The sequence below is a fragment of the Microchirus variegatus genome (genome assembly GCF_963457635.1).
Source record: "Microchirus variegatus genome assembly, chromosome: 6".
NCBI lineage: Eukaryota > Metazoa > Chordata > Actinopteri > Pleuronectiformes > Soleidae > Microchirus > Microchirus variegatus.
The window spans coordinates 26115123-26136877 of record NC_139807.1 but is presented as its reverse complement, the minus strand read 5'-3'; the positions used below and the strand labels follow the sequence as shown (position 1 = coordinate 26136877).

The window sequence follows — 21755 nt, the reverse complement described above, 5'->3', positions numbered from 1 at the left end:
GCAAAGGATGTTGTTGACAAATATTTAAATAAAGACATATTTAAATATTAAACGTTGTGTCTCGTTGGAATCAGCTTCATTGCAAAGACATTCACAACTGTATGTTTGTGTATGAATTCTGCATAAGTCAATACTAATAGACACTAAAGTGGAGATTTACATTTATTCTGCAGACACCAGAAAAATCAAAATTCAATAAACAATACAAATAATAATAATAATAATAATAATAAAAACATTACATTTTTGAACCTCCAAACAAAAAATGACTAGAGAACATTGTGTTGTATCTGTGTTAAGAAGATGACTTACAAAACACAGACAACAGATGCAGGAATGGAGGATTTTTGATCAAAAGAAAAACAAAATCATCTTATAAAATAATCACTTGTATAAAAAAAGAAGAAATACATTTAAAATGCTGTTTTTTTTCTTCATATTTCTGAGGATAAACAAAAACCAGACGTGGACACATATTTCAACACACGTCGTAACATGCACAGCTCCTCCTTGTGGCCGATTACGTCAACACATTATTTTATACATTCTTATTCATTTACTTTTTTCCTGAGCTGATCTTCAAAAACATCACAACAAACCAGTCGCTTCCACGTGATTTAAATCGGCACGCTAAATTAAATCACCGTGGTTTTGTGTGACATTTCTTCTTCTTCTGTGCTCCTCAAATCGAGTCCAGAAACACGTGATGACACGTCCATGTTAGCGCGGGTCGTACATGTTGGCTAGTTTCTGAAAGCGTGGTCCCCAGTTGTTGAGGTAGTCGTAGTCCTGGTCTCCGTCAGAGGTGCTGGAGGCGATGGAGCTGAGGCTGCCTGCCAGAGAACCCTCTCCTTCATAGTCATAGATCAGAGCCGTGTCATACGGAGGCACGTTAGGATCGTTGTCTGCTGCTTCAAGGCCCTGAGCAAAGAGGAAAGTTATAAGGAACAATTATTATTGACTGCTAATTGTTGATAGTTTGACAACAACAAATAATTTACTTATTTTTTGATGAAATGTGCATACAGATTGTCTAAAACATTTAGCAATAAAAGTATGAGATAAAGGTAGTTGATTTAAAGATTGCAAAAAATAGATAAATAGGAAAAAACACAAAAACACTTTTACCAAATCAGTACCAGACAGACTTTGATTTTCAACCTCCCCTTCATGGTTTTGGCTTTTTAAATATATATGATATAGATTTTCTAACGGAGGCGTCTCACGTCGTTGATGTAGTCCTCGATGTCAGTGGGATCTGCAGGAGGCCTCCTGGGGTAAATGGGCGAGGGCAGGTTCTGCGGCGCGTCTCTCCTGAGCGGCTGCTTACCTCGAGGACCGCGTGACACTGGGCAGTAAGAACCCGGGGTGGAGGGCGTGTCGAGGGGATTCCACAGCATATCGATGTTAAAGGCGTTCTTAAGAGTGAGAGAGGAGATTTTAGTGATAATCAGTTAATGCTGACTTGACTAAATCCTTAAACCGCTGTTGTCAAGTGTATATCTAGTAATGTGTTGATCCAGGTGTCAATGTTCACAGTAGAGTAAAGCAGTGGCCAGTTCATAGGTGTTGTGTGTATGTAGAATCAGGAAGTCATGTGACCTGCGTGGCCTCACCTCGTCCTCCTCACCCCCTCCTTGCTCATCATAGTTGATGACGTTGTCGCGGATGTCGTCTTCCGACTCCCCGATGAGGAGACCTGTTCTGTTCTTGATGTGGTGGCGTCTGCCACAGGTGGTCACCGCCACCGCCAGGAGGAGCAGCACTGCCATCAATCAATCAATCAATCAATCAATCACAGGGTATAAAGTCAGCATAATAACATTTTCAAGGTATGTTTTGTATGTGAGCAGCCTAACTCCCTGTTTCGTGGCCAAATGGCGGCTAAATTAAAAAATGGCTAACTTCCTGTAGGGTCAAGGTTGTGTCTTGTGTCACGTGTGAGGTTTTGAGGCGTATGCCGAAATTACAGGTCGCTTTGTGTTTCGTGGCAAACTTTCAAAATTCGGCAAACTTCTGATGGTTGCCATGGCCTTTTGAATCTGCCATGGCCCCTTTTGAATCTGCGAAACCTATTGGTAAAGTTTTGCCTTTGAAGTGATTAGTACAAATGGACAATTTTTTTTGAAAATGATAAACGGTACAATAAAAATGCTCAGAGGAGTTTGTGCATTAACGTAGGGTGCAAATTACCAAAATGGAAGCAAAAATTCAAAATGGCTGACTTCCTGTTGGGTCAAGGTTGTGTCCATAGACGTGTTCTGGGTCGGCCTCTTGTGTCACGTGTGAGGTTTTCAGGCGATCGGTTGACATATGGCGAAGTTACAGGTCACTTCCTGTTTTGCGGCAAACGTCAAAATTAGCCAAACTTCCGATGGTTGCCGTGGCCACTCCCTTTGAATTCACGATCGGTAACATTTTGCCTTTGATGTGAATAGTACAAACCGACAATAATTATTTATTTTTTTACGATAAACGGTACGATAAACAAGCATTTACGTAGGGTGCAAATCACCAAAATGGACGAAGCCAAAATTCAAAATTCAAAAAGTCTTCTTGTTGAGTTTCGTAAAATTCTGGCTTGCTCCATCCACGTTTCACCTTAGGGGGTGCTATAGAGCCCTGGTCTGAGTGCTATGACAATATCACATTTTCACCACACCTGACCTCGCCAAGTTTCCAGAGTTTTTATGCACTTTAACCCCCTCAAAAATGATCCTAAATCCATGGAATAATAAATATTATTATTATTCGGCTCCTCGTGCTCAGGCTCTAACTAGTATGTGACTGTGAGAGTGTGTATGTTGTTTTCAGTGCTTTATCTTTGTTAAAAAATACAACGACTTACACAGCAGGAGTGCAACACTGGCCATGATGATCATGAGTGCGATGAAGCTGATTCCCACACTGGAGCCTAAGACTGCCCCAGCCTCAGACCTGCAGTCTCCGTACGAGTCGCAGACGCACACGGTGACGTTGACCTGAGCATAAGTGCTCAGAGCTGGGCTGCCTGAGTCTGACACCAGCATTGTGACCACATACTCTCCCTCCTGCAGGTCTATGAGGGGCCGCAGCACAGCGTGAGTACCTGAGGGAGGCAGGGGAGGAGAAAGTAAGACTCAAAATAAATCCACTCCACTCTCTCCTCCATCCTCCATCCTTACCATTGATCTGAACAACAGTCCAGTTGACTGAGACGTAGTCGGCCATCTCAAAGTTAAAGGGTGCAGCGTGCGGAGGTAAATCTTCATCCACTGCGGTCACAATCAGACCAGAGTTCACGCGGTCTGAGTTCCTGCACACAGAGCCGCTCAGAGGGAAGAGCTGAGGGGGGAAGTCGTTGGTCTCCTTCAGCGTGACGGCAACTGTCGCTGTGGTCGAGACGCCTCCAGCATCTACACAGCACAACATTCATTTAGTATGTTAAAGTAAACCTTTAGCTCTGGTGTTAGCCTTGCTGGTGCTAAAAAATGATGATTCTATGTCCATCAGCTTCTATAATCTTTGGGATTTTGAGCAGAATGATGTGACTGAATGTTGCTCTTGTAGATGAACATGTTTCCAATGAGTTTGACTCACACACCACAGAGTAAACCTGGCCTAGTAGACATGTTTACAGCAGCAGTATTCTACATATTAGGACACAGGTGTTAGCAACAACATTAATTACAGTTCCACTCCAGGTTTAACCCTCAGTGCTCATGCAGCACAGATCTGTGCCACAGGCTTACACTTGGTAAATTGACGTGGGAATAATTGACATCTCCTTATATGGACATCCAGAGGGGTGGGTGTGTTTATAGGTCACATTTTCAGGCTTTACAGAATGTGTTTTTTCATCTTCTTATGTGTTGCCGAGTCAAAGTTATGATTCATTTCACATTGCATATTTAAAAAACAACAAAAAAATAATTATTGCACAGAAGTCACAAAAGAGACACTTTTTTCTTTTCTTTTTGTTCATAAAAACAAATTTGGAATTGTGACATACATCAAAATTTCTAAATATTCAATCTGATTTTAAAAGATTTTAGTACCTATGTTTATTATAGTTGGTAATAAAATCACAGATTGCCTATAGGTTGTGCTGAAAAAGAGGATAGAAGACACTCTATATTGCACATTCTTATGGTCTCTGTATATACGCTTTAACAAACTACTGGGGAAAGCAGCCTAAAAGCTTTGGACAGAGGTTGATAAATAATCTAATATATGGTGATAATAGCACATAGGTTACATCATTAACTGTAAAAAACATGGTGATGCAACATGGTGGCTCTTCTAAAATGCATATTCAAAGCCCAAATGAAGTAAATATATACTTATATAAACTAAAATGATGTGCAGTACATTCAATTTCTGCCAATACATCCCCATAAATGTCAAACACTGGGCCTTTAAAGCAGTCTCATGAGTTGATTTGTCAAGAAACTAAGTGATAGTTTACCATTTTTTAAAAATGCTTGAGGAACATAATGATAATAATAATAATAATAATGATTGGATGACCTGACCTGTAACCTTCACGACAGCACTGTAGACATGGTTTTTAACATATGGAGATCTCATGTTAAAGGTTCTCTTGGCTGAAATGTCTCCTGTATCTCTGTCGATGTGTAGCCACCTCTCTGGATCTCTGATAATCTCATATCTAGCACACACAGTAAAAGACAATGTTTCTTTCATTATTCGTATTTCATGAATTAAATGTTTATAAACATTTTTATTAAATCCTCCTCCTTGTACCTCAGGTCAGAATCATCAGGGTCAAAGGCGATGTTGCTCTTCAGCAGCGTACCAGGAGCCACAGACTCGGGGACCACAATCTGAACGGGGTTCTCCCTGAAATGAGGAGCTTCGTTCTCGTTGACCACGGTGACGACCACCGATGCCGTGCTCACCGGGAGGTTTGGAGCCTTGTTGCTCAGAGCGTTGAGGTTTCTCACTGTGAGAATCAGGACGTATTTACTATGTCCCTCAAAATCCAGGGGCTGCAAAAAAAGGGGACAGAAAACCTGTTTATTAAAGGGAAATATATAAATACATGATAAATAATATTTCAGTCTTTTTTAACCCTTTATACATAAAAGCAATTCAGCTGCTTTTCTCCATTACTTTGTTGTCTAAGAAAAACCTAATTTTTAAAAGCCTGAATATGTGACCTATGAACACACACCCCAAGGAAGTCCATATAAGGAGTTGTGTATTATTCCCATGGTAATTTACCATGGGTGCACCGATCTGTGCCGTGTGAGCACTGATGGATAAGCTAACATTTACAAATGTTGCAAGAATCTTTTTCTCTGAAACGTGTGGTTAAAATCTAACCACTAGATGGTGCTGTTGAGTTGTGTCAATGAAGACTTTGATTTGAAAACCAACAACATGTGACAGATCGTGATAGGGAGTACTTTTCAATTTCAGAGTTATATATAACTGTAATAACGTTTACTGTATCCAGTAACAAGTAGTGATAGCAAGGTATAAAACAGTTATAATATTATCGTAATTTCTGTTGCCAAGAGCGACAGAAACGATTTTTGTTTCAATAAAGTGGATTCAATTCATGTTAAACAAAGCTTGTTTGGGGTTTTAATTACAGTTAATCACATTTTACACAAATTATTATTGACATTAATAGATTTATATTATTATTACTGTGAAGTTTATATTCCTCCATATCAAAAAAAAAAACTATTTTAATTTAAAATTCTGTGTAAAATAATCATCATGAATATATATTTATTGTGATATCATAATTTTAAGTTCATGTTGCTAACCTGCTACTGAAGAGTTGTTTTTTTCTACACTTTTTAGTTCCTCTTCAATAGAACATAATGTCAATATTGTAAATTATGTTCCCATAAAATAGACTTATATGAGTGGATTCCAGTGTGACTGACAGCTGGCATCCTCTGATAGGATCCTGGTTGCAGACGATGCCTCTGAACGTTCAGTTGCAAAACATCAACATGGCCAAATCACGATTCAGGAGTTCAGATTTTCAACTGTGACCTCATTTTTTGATTGTAGTTCCCATAGTAATTTAAAATAAGAATAATGAAAGATATGACATAAGATACAACTCTTCCAGCCGACTGTACCTTCACCACTGACAGGACGCCCTGGTTGGTTGCAGCGTCTGTCGCCATGGCAAAGTTTCCCTCAGGGTCGTTGGAGATGAAGTATGTGGCCTCCCAGTTTCCTGTTCCACGGTCGTCTCTGTCGCTCACATTCACGCGGCCGATCTCATAGTCCTGCCTGTTCTCCACTGCAGTCATACTGTACTACACACACAGAAATAAAAAAATAGATATCTTGATTTAATTTAACTATTTTGATAATCGATTCATCGGTTTTAAGCTTTTTTAAATTAAAAAATTAAAACAAGATTTCTGATTGTTTTAGCTTCTTAAATGTGAATATTTTCCTTGTTTCTTTGATCCACATAACAAAGAAATCATTAAAACTGGATCATTTTGGTTTGTGGACAAAACAAAGACATTCAAGAACATCATCATTTCCAGGTTTGACAAACACTGATCAACGATTTTTACCATTTTCTGACATTTTATGGACCAAACGATTCATCGAGAAAATTTGACAAATGAATTACGAAAATAATTGTTAGTTGCAGAGCCACAAGCGTGCCGCACCGTGCCAAGGCAAGTCGTGCTGGGACCATGTAGTGGAAAAAGCGGCAATAAAGTAAACCTTTTATATAGGGATAATTAATTGATTATTAATCAATAACAAAATTGATCGTCAACTATTTTGATAATCGATTATTCGCTTTGAGTGTTTTCTAAAGAATTAAAATCAGTTTCTTTGATTTCTCAGCTTCTTTAATGTGAATATTTTCTGGTTTCATAACAATGAAATCATTAAAACTAAATCATTTTGGTTTGTGGAGAAAAACAAGACATTTGAGAACAGCGTAATTTCCAGGTTTGACTAACACTGATCAATCAATCAATCAATATTTTTCAGCATTTTCTGACACTTTATGGACCAAATGATGACTCGATTCATTGAGAAAATACTGGACAGATTAATCACTTGCTTTGATCATCTGCTGCCATGTTTCTACAACAGCAGCCACCAGAGCAAACATTTTGCTCAAACACTCGTCTCACCATGAGATTTCACTGTTCTTTCAAACTAGACCTTAAAATAACAACAGAAAACTAATATTGTTGGATTTTTCTTAAAACTCACCAAGGCAGAGTGAAACTCTGGAGCATGGTTGTTGATATCAGTGATGTGGATGATGGCTAAACCTTCACCTGTTAATCCCATGCCGCCCATATCAGCCACCTGCAGTTTTAATCGGAAACTTTTCACCACCTGAAAAATTGTACAACAGACATTAAAAATAATGAACCCACGCAATGATGATTTCCAAAAAGATTTTAAGCAGCATGTTGTTGCTTACCTCTCTGTCCAGGCCCACGTCTCGTGTATATATGGCTCCTGTCTCATTGTTAATACCAAACATAGTCTTGGTGATGGCGTTTGCAGGAATACTCTCCTGGCTGATGATGGAGTAGCTCAGAGCAGCGTTTTCTGTCATGGGGTCGTCTGCATCAGCGGCTGAAACTGACATCACTGATGTGCCTGTTGAAAATAATCAGAAGCTTCGGTCAGCTGTTAGGATCAGTGATAGGTCACGTGTTTCTGAGGATCGAAGATCCTCCGATATGACTCATGACTCAGACCGATATGTTTTTTTTTTCGTCAAAGAGGCTAACCGATATTTGGAGCTGATATTCATTTGCAGTGAAAATATTGCAATTTTGAATAATAATAATGCAAACACTTAACTTAAAAAGCCTTTAAGCATATGTTTATTAAACAGTTTCTCAGATTTGCAACATGTTGAGGTTTTTTTTTATCTTAGACAATAGACTTTGTTTTAAAATTCTAACAAAAAGTTCAGGGAGTTTCCAGGCTCAGCAGCATGTCATATAAAGTTAACTGACATTTTAAATAAATACATTGATCTCTTATGGGTCTGTTAAGCGGCAAAATGGCAAATATCAGCACTGATAATCTGCCTGACCGATAAGCAGTCTATCCCTACTCATGACTAAAATAGTAGGCTGAATAGACTTGTACCTCCTTGATTTCTAGTCTTAAACCCTGCACAACTATTACTTTTTTATGCCTATTTATTTTGGACAATGAAGAAGTGTTCTTCATCGAGTTTATGAGACACTGGACCTTTAAGGCCACTATGTGGAAGCTACTAAAGGAGGAATATGTAACACATGCATTTACCTGGGACTGAGAACTCGGCGACGCTGCCAACAAATTGGCTCTGGGTGAAGGCGGGTCTGTTGTCGTTCTGATCCAGCACCATGATCTCTATGGTGGTGGGATTCTCCAGTCTCTCTCCACTGGGCGACAGCGCAAAAGCTTTAAGCTACACACACAGACACGCAACAGAGAAATGAGAGGATTGTTTCCATACTATATATATATATATATATATACACCACAAATATCACTAATTAATTTATATTTTTTTGTGTGTTTTCCAGACGTTTGCAGCTAGAATAGTCCTTTTCTAAGTGACCCCAAACTTTTGAACGGTAGTGTACATTTGAGAAGTACAGCGTTATTTGCCGTACGTGTTCACAATATATGCAGGAAATGGCAGAGAGGGAAATGTGCAGGATGTTTGCCTCTACATCACGAGTCATCTGGTCTGAAACATCCTGAAGTGTCTCCCCTGACGCCCATAAAGGCTCTTGGAAACTGACCTCTGGCTGTTTGTACTGGCCCCTGAGATGAATATATGTTTGAGCAGGAAAAAAACAAAACAACATGGACCAAAACCTGGCCACTATCTTATTGAGCACTTAAGGGGCTTGTGTTAAGTACCTCTGTTTGATTGTGCTATGAAACACTGCTCAAGTGTCGGGGTGATTTAAAATGTCACATCGATAAATGCTCTCTCACTGTGAAGCTGTTGTGTTTCTCCCGGTCCAGTGGCCGCTTGCTCCTGATCACTCCTGTTTTATCGTCTATCTCAAAGAGATTCTTGGGCTCCTGGTCGACACCCTGCCCCTCCAACTTGTAGATCACCTCACCTGTAAAGATTTTGTCTGATTTGATCTGGAGAGAAAAGGGAGAAGTGATTGTTAGAACCTCATGGGATGGTGGTGGTGGTGGTGGGGGCTAAAGATTGAAAACCATATGTCGTAACACCAGATGTGAGTATGTTGTCAGGGACCCAGAAACAAACCCGGAGAGGCCTTTTTTACTTACATCAGGAAATAAGATTGTGAATTTATAATCCCTGAGAGTCCATATTTTATGCTTTCCCCACTCACTGTTTCTGACATATCATGTGTAAGGTAATCCATCACTTCATAGAATCACTTCCATATTTATATTCTGTTGGTGATCTGTAACAGCATTTACATTTACATCTCACATAACTTATATGGTTATGTGTGTGGTTGTATTTAAAATTAGCTCTGTTTAAATGTTGATTTGTACTCATTACTGCACTACTTGTGTATATATGATCAATAATACTGATATAGGATGTATCTAGGATAAAGATTTTGGATGCTGCTTACTTTTTTTAACACTACTTTATCAAGATGCGAGATTAAAAGTTTAAAATGAAAGTGAACCTTTATATTTATTTTAGTATTTAGACAAATTAGTGTTTTTGTGAAATTAACCTTTAAAATATTAACTACTTAAAAATGTAGGTTGTTTTTTGGGATCAACCTTTAAAACTGCTTAAAAACTGCTAAAAAGAAAGCTGATTTTTAACATGAAGTGAATGGGAAGTTTGGTCAGAACTCTCTGCACTTTCAGGTGATTTTAAGAACAAATGCAAGTCGGATGAAAATTAAAACACACAGACAACAAAACAACAACCATAGCAACATTTTTATGTAAAAATGGTCTGCGTAGGTTGGAAGTTGTGGGCAGGAGAAAAAAAGGTTAAAACTTAAACTGTAATTCTTTAAAAACTGTAATAGGTATCAAAACTTCAATTTAGGCTAAAAAAGTCTCAGGTCTTGTGACTCGTTTAAATTTTCAACCACGTCTCTACGTTAAAATATGACGACACTGTGAGGCTCCAAAGTGGGCTGGGTTTTTGACCGTTTTCCATTCATGTGAATTTGGAAATTCTTGGCAGTTTTGTAGTGTTCTCATTCTTTGACATTCTTTTACCTGGACAAGGTTTTCAGGAACCTGCTTGCTGTTCTCCAGCACTCTGATCGGAGGGATGATCCAATCCCTCTTCACTCTGACCACTCCCATGCCTTGGTTTCTCCAGGGGTAGAGGACCTGAGGATGCAGCTCTTCCTCGTTGCGAGGAGGTTCAACAGAGCTCCACACCTGCAGGGTAAAAAAAAAGCAACACCACACACCATGAAAATCACAAAAGACAGTCACAGCAATGTGTATTTAGTCAGACATGAACACATGTTGCATTTCTCTACCCAAACATGGAGATATGAGGGAATAAATCACACATCAGACATTCAGATTCATGGAATGACACCAGTTCTGTCATTATAGATATTTGCAGCTGTTAACAAACAACGTGAGGAGAATTCCTCAGTGCTGCATCAGTTGCCTGATGGAATATGTTAGCTGCGGTGTCGTAAATGTAGAATCCATGGGATTGTTGAGGGCGGGAGTGAGGGAGTGATGAAGGTCCACAGATTCAGGTTTCACTCGCTAATACACGTCTGTGACGGCCTCCTTTGATACAGCTCGAGGGTCGAGGAAACACAAACACTCATGTTAATTTCTTCACAAGCGCTGCTGCGGGGGACCACATTCACACAAACTACACCCACGCATGAGAAACACACTCATACGACAGCTGTCCACTATGAATTTAGATCCTGCGCTTTCCCACCCACATTCTCCACTGAGTGCTCACAAATTCCGTCCCCTGTGCTCAGTTCTGCACCTGACTGGGAGTTTGGAGTCACCTTACGGGTGTGGAACTCCACGGATACATACAGTGTGTATGTGAGCGCCTGTATGTGATATACATACAGGATATGCACATGCATCAAATAAACACCAGAGAAAAAAAACAGCCCACGCTCACACATACACTGTTTACACACTTCCGTCGGTTCCTTCCTCCTCTGTGGGAATACACTGGAGTCAGCATTATACTTCACACATGTTTAACCGCTCAAATCCACGGGAAAAATGCACATAAACGTCAGTATTCACTCACGCATAAATAAATATAGATTCAGTTTTGAGTGAATCCAGACTGAATCAGCCAAATGAGTGGATGAATCTGTGAATATTTGGTGGTATATACACTACCGTTCAAACGTTTGGGTTCACCTTTACAATCTCTTTTTTGTGTTTTCCATTAAAAGTCAGACTTTTATTCATCAAGAGTTGCAAAATGAATAGAAAATATAGTCAAGACATTGACAAGATTAGAAATAATGATTTTTATACAGTCACGTACATTCTTTCTTAGTATTTCTTGTTTCTTAGTGTGTAGAATAGTCGTTCACCACATTAACAATGTACAGAGTGCATTTCTGATTCATTTAATGTTATATTCATTGAAAAAAAAGTGCTTTTCTTTCAAAAATAAGGACATTTCTAAGTGACCCCAAACTTTTGAACGGTAGTGTATGCTCCTGTAAAAACCCTGCCCTGTCTCTGGAGTGTGGGAGCTGATATTCTGATCCTGTGTCACACTGCAGGGCCGTGCGGGGAGGAATGGCAACAATTGTGGGCATCTGTAGGGGCCGAGTCGGAGGGCAAGCTAATCTTAGACTGTTCTATAATGCTTGACCCCCACCTATTTAGCTTTTTTGTAGCTATCATCATCCACACATCCACACATCCACACAGAGATGTTTACACTCACATTCCGGCACTGTACTGTATGTCACCCACAGGAATTCATCCACTTCCATGTCTCAGACACTCAGATACAGATCCAGCATAGCTTACTTATCCTCAAAATCAATAACAACTGCGTGACACCTGTTTAGCACATTCACAAAAGTTTGACTGATTTCACACGTGTTAAATGTTAACTGCTGAGTTGAGAAGAACAAGACATTTCTTATACAAAAAATATGATTAGTCATAATTAGATTTCAGAAGCTGCATCTAAAAATGTATTTAGAGGCTAAAGGAAGTGCTCAAAAAGATAATTTTCATTTTGAGTTATGCTGCTCTCAGAAAAACAGAGTAAACTATAGCTTTTTTTAAAAAAATTCAAACTATAGCTTTATGTTCTAATAGAAGAACAATAGTATATCTTGAATCAGTGTTTAATAACAAGGGTTAAAGGGCCACTTCACCCACGTTTTTACTAATAAATGTGTTATTTGATCATCACACAGTGGATCTGAGAAAACAGAGGACAACAGAGGCAGTAGGGATTGAAGAAAATATAATAACATTTACAAAGTCACTTCCTTTTATTTTAAAGAAAATAAAAGCCCTGCACTGCTCTTCACTATGTTTCTGTTTTATGAAACTCGAGTTGTACAAGTAAAAGACCTGAAAACATTAAATAATTATTGTAAAAAAATGGTAACAGATAGGTGAATTGAAAAAACAAAACAAAACAGCAGCAGCATAATGATTGGTTCACTTGACCAAGTGGGGAAAAAAATGGGAGAACCAGCCCTTATTTTGTTTGGAAAAGTAAAAATTAAATAAATCATCTTTTGCAAAGGTATTCAGATTATAACCACAATATTGATAGCGTATGTAAACGGTCTGTATTTATATGTTTATATAGCACTTTTTCACCCATTCAGTCACACTTTCACACTCTATCAAACATTTTTCATACCTGCTCAAATGTTGCCAGCACAGCTGTCAGGAGCAATGTGGGATTAAGTGTATCGCCCAAGGACATATCATTATTGTAGACTAGCGGAGCCAGGAATTGAACCCATAACCTTCCAGTTGAAAGCCAACTTGCTCTACCCTCGAACCCTAACAGGTTAAATTTTTTACCCAATAAAGTGGTTCTCAATCTTTTAATACAAAGTCCCACCTGAGAAAATATTGAGCTCTTGAACTAACACCATTAACGTCATTATGGTGTAAATAGACCAACAGATAAGATCATTTGCTCTCTCATCCTCCTCTTTCTCACATACACTTCACACACTGGTATAGTGAAAGTGGCGCCACCTACCGCCATCTACCAATCATTGCAGTCAGTAGAGTCTCAGCTGCCGAGCAACCACGGGTTGCCAGTTACGTCAGAAAACGAAACCTAAAAGACCTCGATATTTTGAATTTGAATATAATAACTGTTTTCGGCCACCACATTCTTACATATGGCACCTTTAAACCAAGAACATTATTCCATGTCATAAAATGTTGTAAATATATGTAATTGAGTTATAGATTCAAAACAAACATCACGCCAGACAGTGGTGTGGTCACCGACTATCTTCTACTGCTTTAATGTTTTTACCAGACCAGGATGTGTAAAGTAACACATGTGAAAGTGTCGCGTTGCCAATTAGACCAAAGCGTCGTCCCTTTTCTGACAGAACTGAGTGATGATACCACACAACATCATCAACTGTTTTAGGGGCTTTTCCCAGATACTGTTACAGCTTGACCTTTCACCCCCAGCCCTCACAGGAGCATGGACAGCTTGTTTGGGGATGAAACAGCTCTCACAGACACAGCTATTGTTACTTGAGCAAGACTCCAAAGTCAAAGTCCTTGTCCAATGTTGGGATATACTGTATGTTGTTGAATCTTTATGGCAAAGAAATTGTCAAATAACAAAACAAATTGAAACATAGTCTAAAACTGCATTTGACATGTATTTGTGACTGTTTAAAACCATTTACCACTGCTGCAAAATGCATTAATCCTGAAACATTCGTTCCCAAAGCCAATGGAGCTGTCACTGGTACAGAAGCATTAGGCTACTTCTAGGACACGCATTCATGAAGTCATTACAGTCGTAAGTCCGAGCATTTGCTGATAAACTACCATGATTTAAGTGCATTTTAATACGGCGGTGCTAATGCCTGTCAGATGCAACTAACCATTCATATTGATGGACATTTCTGTTGTTATAAGCCTAAAGTAATGGTATATGTGGTGTGTGTGTAAGGGGGGGATGTTTATACACTACATCGGTATTATGAATAATGTGTGTGACGTTTCAATTTCATTCAAAAGGCAACATCCAATCCAGAGAATGCTCACTACACTATGTAGCAGTGAAAATCTCTGTCTTTGCTTGTATCTTAATCTCCCTACGACTGGACACTACTAACAGACCAAACACCGAAAAAATGGATAAACTGTAGTACAAGATGGAGAGAGATGGAGGAAAGTCTTCCTTATGTTGTGGGGACCTAAATCTGCACAGTCACATTATGGGTGCTTCTCTTCCTTATGGGGACAAAAATCGTTCACCACGTTGTAAATGACTATCATTTTATTCCTTAGACTTTCTGAAAGACAGACAGACAGACAGACAGACGGACAGATAGCTTTTTGCAACGTTGGCAGACAAAGTCAAATCCCCAAGCTTCAAGTACATATTAATATCTAACTATTACTGTCTCACCAATGACAGTGGGCCACCATGGTAAAACATTCCAGGGCTGATTTTTTGAGCCAAGTCCAGCCCTGACCTGATTCACCTCTACTGAACAGTTGCTTTTTCCCAAAAGGTCAGAATTCTTTTTTTTTTTTCACTTGAGCGATCCCCTCCTGCCCAGACAGACAGTAATTTAAGTGTGATATTGCAGCTTTGTATTGTAAGATATACATATTGTAAGAGCTATTGAAATGTTCTTAAAAAGTATTACATTTAATTTGGACAATGCTGCCTGTACCCTGACAGAAATGTTTACTCAAACTGTCCGGGAAATGATCCAAAAACATTTTTTTCCTACCCTGGTCTCCTCCATAATAATGCAGGAGTGGCACAGCCATGCAAACATCTCAAGGAGCAACTATGCGGCTAAACCGTTTTGTCTAACCGTCCCTTCAACCACAGGGTAAGAGGTCACACAGGTGTCGCCCTGTTCACTTGTGTTGCTGACATTCAACCACAGCAGTGCTGCTCCCACACTCCTGCTCTTTGCTCAGTCATGACTGCCTGGCATCGGTGGAAACTCTATTTATGGTGCCACTACGTGTGTGTGTGTGTGTGTGTGTGTGTGTGTGTGTGTGTGTGTGTGTGTGTGTGTGTGTGTGTGTGTGTGTGTGTGTGTGTGTGTGTGTGTGTGTGTCAGTCTTGGAGCAGATGTCTAATGCATAAGAATGCTGAGCAAGGTTATAACATAAAAAGAAGACCAAAGGTTAGGCTTAATAGACACATCAGTGATTTCATCCATTTTTAAACAGAAGACAGACCAGAAAGCCAAAGAAAATAAATCACAAATAATACTAAACAAACAATCCCCTTCTGACAGTTCTTCCAGACTGATGACAAATAAGCAGCCAACTTATAGACATTAAACTTCAATAAGCATTCCATTCTGTCATCCGTCAGGGTTTTAAATAGACCACGTATAAGAAACTGACTGATGTAGTCTTTTGCTTTGAAGTGAAGGCTGAAGGAGTAAGCAAGTTGTAAAAAGAGCTCCATTCAACGAAAGTCTAAGGGAAAATTATATTTCATTTAATAAACAGCTTCACTGCTCATGATATGTATATAATGATCTGACGAATGTGAAGAATCAGCCTTGAGGATCGTGATGTTTTGCAAGTGACATGATGTTCCATTTATGAAGAGCTGACACTAGTGATTGATACCATAGAACAATAGCTATCAGGGTCTCTGCAGGTTTCAAAAAGTCAAATTTAAGACTTTTTAAGACTTTTTTAAGACCATAATGAATACAATTTAAGACCCATTTGGCAAAAAAGTACAAAAGACATGAAGGAAATTTAGAGCCACAAATCATTGAACTTGCACTTATCCATCTTATGAAAGCAATTCGGCTTAGCTGTGGGTTTTCATTAAGTTTTCTCCGCTGCTATGCTAAGCTGTAACACACCGCGGCGCGGACAGCACACTAGCTAGTGGTGTGGGATAAATTCTCACCGTGCAGCACAGGTGGCCTACTTTAGTTCCGTGTTGTAGTTAGGTTAATAGAAACATTTCAAAGCGAGACTGAAGTTTATGCATGTTTTAAATAAAAGTAAAGTTCATAGATTTTTAAGACCTTTCAAAATTGTATTTAAGACCTTTTAGTAGATTTTAGGAGAATTATAGACATTTTAAGGCCTTAAATTTAAATTATTGGATTTAAGACTTTTTAAGACCCCGCGGATACACTGAGCTATTGTGTAATCAAGTGAGAAGTTCATTTTCTCGTGGACTTCCATTCAAAGTGATTCGCCTGCTAATGGCTCATCAGTATATTCTCATTAGACTTCACAAGGTCTATGGTTTCAGGTCACCTTCAATCGCATATTATGCATGTTATGTTAATTATGTTTCAATTTAAATAATAAACAATCAAGTAGACCCCCTGTGTGATTGAGAGCTGTCTGTGAACTTCTCGTCTCACAAACAAGGTCATTTGTCACAGGTCAAATAGCACATCTCAATACTTAAAAATGGTTTGTTTTGCTCCCAGCAGACTACATCTATTTGAGCTTATTTACAGTATATATAGAAAATACATTTAATTCACTATAGGTATTCTATAGATATTCATCCATATAACCGCAATACAGAATAAAGTTTATACAACCTATATAATAATACTAAAAAATAAAAAAGATAACCCAATGTGATGGTGGATTAAAATAATCAAGAACACATTTCCTTTAACAGACACAAAAGAGACACACACCTACTATCAGGACAACCAAATCAGACCCATTCTGTTAAAACAAAGACCTACAGTAGACCACAAATCCAAGATTTTTACATTTATGTTCTTATATTTACTGTGAAACTGTCAACAGTTAAGGGAAAGTGATAGAACATTCACAACTCAAAACATCAACAGAACTTTGGTGAAAGTGATTAGAATAAGACAGGAAGGGTGATAGAATATTGATTATATGAAATGCAGTTAGAGCTTCTGTGGTAATGAACTCGTGTCAACTGGACAAAGAACCTGAGGCTTAAACAACAACAAGAAGGAAAAATAAACTTCACAGGTCAGTCAGCGAGTTTACGATCTGGACATTTCTCCCTCCTTTGAAACCCTAGTCAGTGTAAAACAGCTTGCAGGTATCTATGCCCAGCAGGAGCCTGAGATTCAGACTCTAAATCCTCTGACTGATTGTTTCCGATGAGTGAGACCTCCGCGCCAGCTGGCCCGCCGCTACACTCGCTTGATTTGTACCCAATTTCATGGTCCAGGAGTGGCTCGGCCCTCTTTCCACGAGGGGGGATTACGGAGCGGGACAAATGGCATCACGTATGCATCTGGGAACAGCTGTGGCTGCTGCCCACTCCACACCACGGCACACACACACACACTCAACTCACCAACTCATCCAACACCGACTGTTCACATCTGAGTGAAAGCAAGCAGGTGATGCTGAGCAAAGACTCAGAGTTGGACTGACAGTGGCCTATGTTCCGTTTTTATTTAATTCCGATCATTTATTTATTAGGATTTATAATACATTTGCTAAGCAGCATATGTTTTTGGTCTTGTTTTGTTCGAAGCATATTTACAAAACTAAAAGAGGGTACGGCTCAAGGAAGAAATAAATAGATTTGTATTGAAACTGAGTGGCCTTGTACGTGACCTGCTACCTTTAGCAGTCATTATACAAACAAATATGTGCATTTGCTTGCACTGAAGGCATTAAACATGTATATACAGTATCTAGTGTATGGTTTGCAACACATCATTTCTTTTGTTTGTGCATTATCATGTGATCTTTGAGTCAGAATTGGAAGAAAAATAAGGACTCCAGAGTCAAAAAAACTGCATTTACGGTGCATATTCAGTCTTTAAAGGAATATGCCACAATTATTCTACTCTGAAAATGGTTTAGAAAGTGTTTTGTCTCCCTCTTTCTTAGATAGAGAAACGACAAAGAACACAATTATTACAACCTTGAGAGAAAATAAATCACTTACAGTAGAATCCACTTTCTTGATGTTGATCTGTGTCCTGTAGACCACTATTCAAACATCTAACATCAACATTTATATTTTTTGGTGAATACAAAAGAGAATGTTTCTATTCAACCAGATATTTACTTAATCTGATTATTCCTAATCTTGTTTCTGGGAGCCTTCTGACATCATTCCATACATCAGCCTCATTACAAAGCTTATAAACGCTGAGGACTTTGATCCTGCACCATGCTCGGGCTACATTTGAAGTTCAAATCATTCACAGTATCATGTTCCCCCGCTTTACATAAATAAAATGTGTCTAAGATCCCGGAGTATGTGAGCAAAAATATACAATATGTTGTGTAACGTTATGGGGCTTAGGGCCTCACTGTGACAAATTGGCTTTCCCCACAGCTCAGTCAGTGATTTATCACTCCCGCTTTCAAAAGAGACGTCGCATATTTTCACCTGACTTTCTCCACAATCAATTTGCCAAATCTACAAAAGTAGCCCAGGTTTTAAAATAACGTCTCTGAAGCACAAAGATTTATCCATTTCCACACTAAACACAAACATTGAGCATGAAGACTTCCCCTCACAGAAGTCTCCTTCACTCTCACTCCTCTAACCTGGGCTGCATTACGGCTCCAAACAGAGGGGAAGATTGATGATGGTTGGAAGTGCTGTTGGTAATCTGTCAGTTTACACTGCCATCCATTTTAGATCTCAAATAATGGCATCTGCGAATGATGCCCGGAGCCTTCTGTACACATGTGGAGTGTCCAACCTCACAACACTTCATCATTCCTTTACCACCAGGGTCAAATGTTTACATCAGCCACAACCTCTGAGTGCAGAGCCAGTGTTTAGTGCCTCTGCTGATGAAAATCAGGGGATGTTTGCCTGAGGACATCACTCAGGTAAAAATATTGTAAACTGTGTATTTGAGCAGCAGGCCAGCGAAAGGTCACTCCCCAAACAAGATCACACTTTGGAGGGGCAGGAAAGGGAGAGGTGTAGAGCGCACCAAAATAGAGGAGAGACTGTACCAAGATCCACACAGCAAAGGACGGAGAGGAGGAATCACACAGGACAGCTCAGCGCAAACATGAAAACAACTCACAGGAGCTCATAAAATCCAATGCTTTCGATTCCAAAGCAATCAGAAACACATTCAACCTCCATTCCAGTCACACCTGCACTATGCGTTCTTCCAAAGTCAGTGGCTAAACTTAAAGCTGCACTGTGTAACTGAAGGTGATTTTGTTGTTGTTGTTGAGTATTGCAATTTGGTCTTTCATGAAGAGAAACAAAGGAACTTTATTGTATGCTGCAAAGAGCACGTTGGGTGTGCGTGGACAGTGCATGCGCGAACCAAATCTCCGCCCCACCAGTAGGTGGAGTATTAAACATCCTTCACCAAGCAGAAAAAACATTTTGACAACAGAAGAAGTAGTTGCCAAGGATACTCTCCTGCCTGGCGGACCTTTCAACTCATGAGCCACTCAAATCTAAGACATATCCGGAAGGAGATGTAGCATTGTTGTCTCCTTTGGTAGGAATGCGTCCTATTCCCAGCTTCCAGACTTGTACCGCCACCCGATGGTGAAGTCTGATACTACAGGACACTGATGCGCAAGTATACCAGAGTCAATCATACCAGGGCCTTCAGTCACTCACTCATCTTCTACCGCTTTATCTTCCACATGAGTGTCACAGGGGCGTTGCTGCCCAGCTGACAAAGGGGGTGAAAGGCAATGTAAAACCTTGACAGATCGCCAGTCAATTGCAGGGCAAACACACAGGGACCAACAACCATTCACTCTTTTAAGACTAGTGTCCAATTAACCTAATTAACAAACTGCATGTTTTTGGAATGTGGGAAAAAGTAAACATACCCAGAGAGAACCTGTACACACACGGAGAGAACATGCAAACACCACACACAAGGCCAAACGTTGACCTTCTTGCTGTGAGGCAACAATGCTAGTCTGCTCCACCATGTAAAATAAAAAGTTTATTATTTTTTTAAGCAATAACAATAAAGAGGCAGTGATTTTTTTCTTACCTGACAAAGCAGAGCACCCAGCACAAACACCATCAACATGTTTGCTGTCATCCTCACTACCTGCACTCAGAAGATGGACCAGAGATCTGAGGCTCCTCCACTAAGATCTGAGCTCCTGAGTGACTCCACGGGGCAAAAGGGCCAAACTCTTCAACCTTACACTCTCTTTCTCTCTGTTTCCCCACTTCTCTCTATCCTCTCACAGTCTCTTCTCTCCCTGCTTCCCCTCTCCAAGCGTCCGTCCCTCACAGCTCCTCCCTGTCCAAAGCTGGGGTATGTCTAACAGTCGTGGGGGTAAGGGGTTAGAATTTCAGCAGCGTCCCTCCCATGTTCCCCCAGCACATGTGCTGTCACTCACAAACCCAATGAAAGAGGGAGAGAGAGACGGATAAAGATGAAGAGTGGGACAGGGCAGCTGTTGGTGGTGCAGACAGAAGTGTCTACACCAGTTGCAAGTGAGTGAGTCAGTAAACTTTACTGAAGACTTTTTGAAAAAGGTGCTTTTTATGGCAAGAGTGGAAAAAGGAAGTCAAGAGTCAAAAGTTGGACAAAGCAGAACATTTGCAGTTAAAATGTCAGTAACAGTTACTGTCAGTAAAAATCAAATATTAAATCAATTTTCAAGATATTATGGCACCAGAACTGATAGTATGAGGACACTTTAATCTTAATTTGTGGATTGTATGTGATGAAACAACCCAAAAGTTGCCAACGCTTAATCAATTATTGCTCCACAGCTGTAAACAAGCCAAAATCAAAACTTATAGCACCAGCCTGCATGAAATAGATCATATCTTGATTAAGTAATGGTAATATTCTATTAACCCACAATATTGTGTTGTTGTGTTAATTTAACTTTTGTCAAAAGTAAATTACAGGTGTGTTTCAGGTGGCTCTGTGTGGACCATAGATTTGTTACTAAAAATAGAAAAAAATATTTCCGGTATTTTACAGAGCCCACTTGACAACACTACCTCTGTCAAGGTTTTAAAGGATCTTAAAGGTCTTAGGAATTGTTATTCTTCTTAAATCCGTCTCATCCAGATCAACGTTGATGTTGTGAGGTCAGATGTGAAGCCTCGCTGTGCAGCGTGGCGTGTGCTGTGCTGTGGCCTCACATATTCACAGCCCTTTGATCTTCTGCTATTCTGGACACTGTCAAAGCGGAAGATGAAGATCTATGAGCGAAGTCAGAAACGGAGATCGCCACGACTGCGATGCTTGAAATGTGACTTAAAAAACAGAGTGCGATCGAGTGCGAGTAAGGAATGCCTGCGCGTATGAGTGAGGTGGATGTTTGTCTGCCTGAGAGGGGGAAAAAGTTGGAAGGACTTGTTTGCATTGTTGGATAAATGTCCTCGAGGGAGGAGCAAAAGATGTGTTTGTAATTATGGGATGAGAGCGTGGAGTCCAGATCTCCTCCACGCTACTTGAACACTCATCAACGGCCTCTCAGCAAGTCTACTCAGAGGTCAACGGTCGACACGGAGCTTTAGAAAGTAAACAAGACTGGGCCACAGTGGCTTCTATTTCACCACAGACGCTCCTCTATCTGCAGGCCACATGCACAAATGTTTCAAATTAAAACCAAACGTGAGGACAAATGAGTGTACAGTTAGAAAATGA

The 21755-nt window shown here is 39.7% G+C and overlaps 1 protein-coding gene across 1 annotated transcript; it reads right to left on the bottom strand.

The window, feature by feature from the left end:
* Positions 1-156: 156 nt before the first annotated feature.
* On the bottom strand, positions 157-20382 carry cdh15 (cadherin 15, type 1, M-cadherin (myotubule)). The gene is made up of 14 exons (XM_083891635.1): positions 20130-20382; positions 10201-10368; positions 8965-9120; positions 8281-8425; positions 7436-7617; positions 7219-7347; positions 6105-6287; positions 4747-4991; positions 4515-4651; positions 3165-3395; positions 2849-3088; positions 1617-1765; positions 1227-1418; positions 157-921 (listed from the first exon to the last, which is right to left on the bottom strand). Exons 1-14 carry the CDS (start codon positions 20178-20180, stop codon positions 721-723), a joined length of 2409 nt encoding a protein of 802 aa, XP_083747761.1. The 5' UTR covers positions 20181-20382; the 3' UTR covers positions 157-720.
* Positions 20383-21755: the final 1373 nt, after the last annotated feature.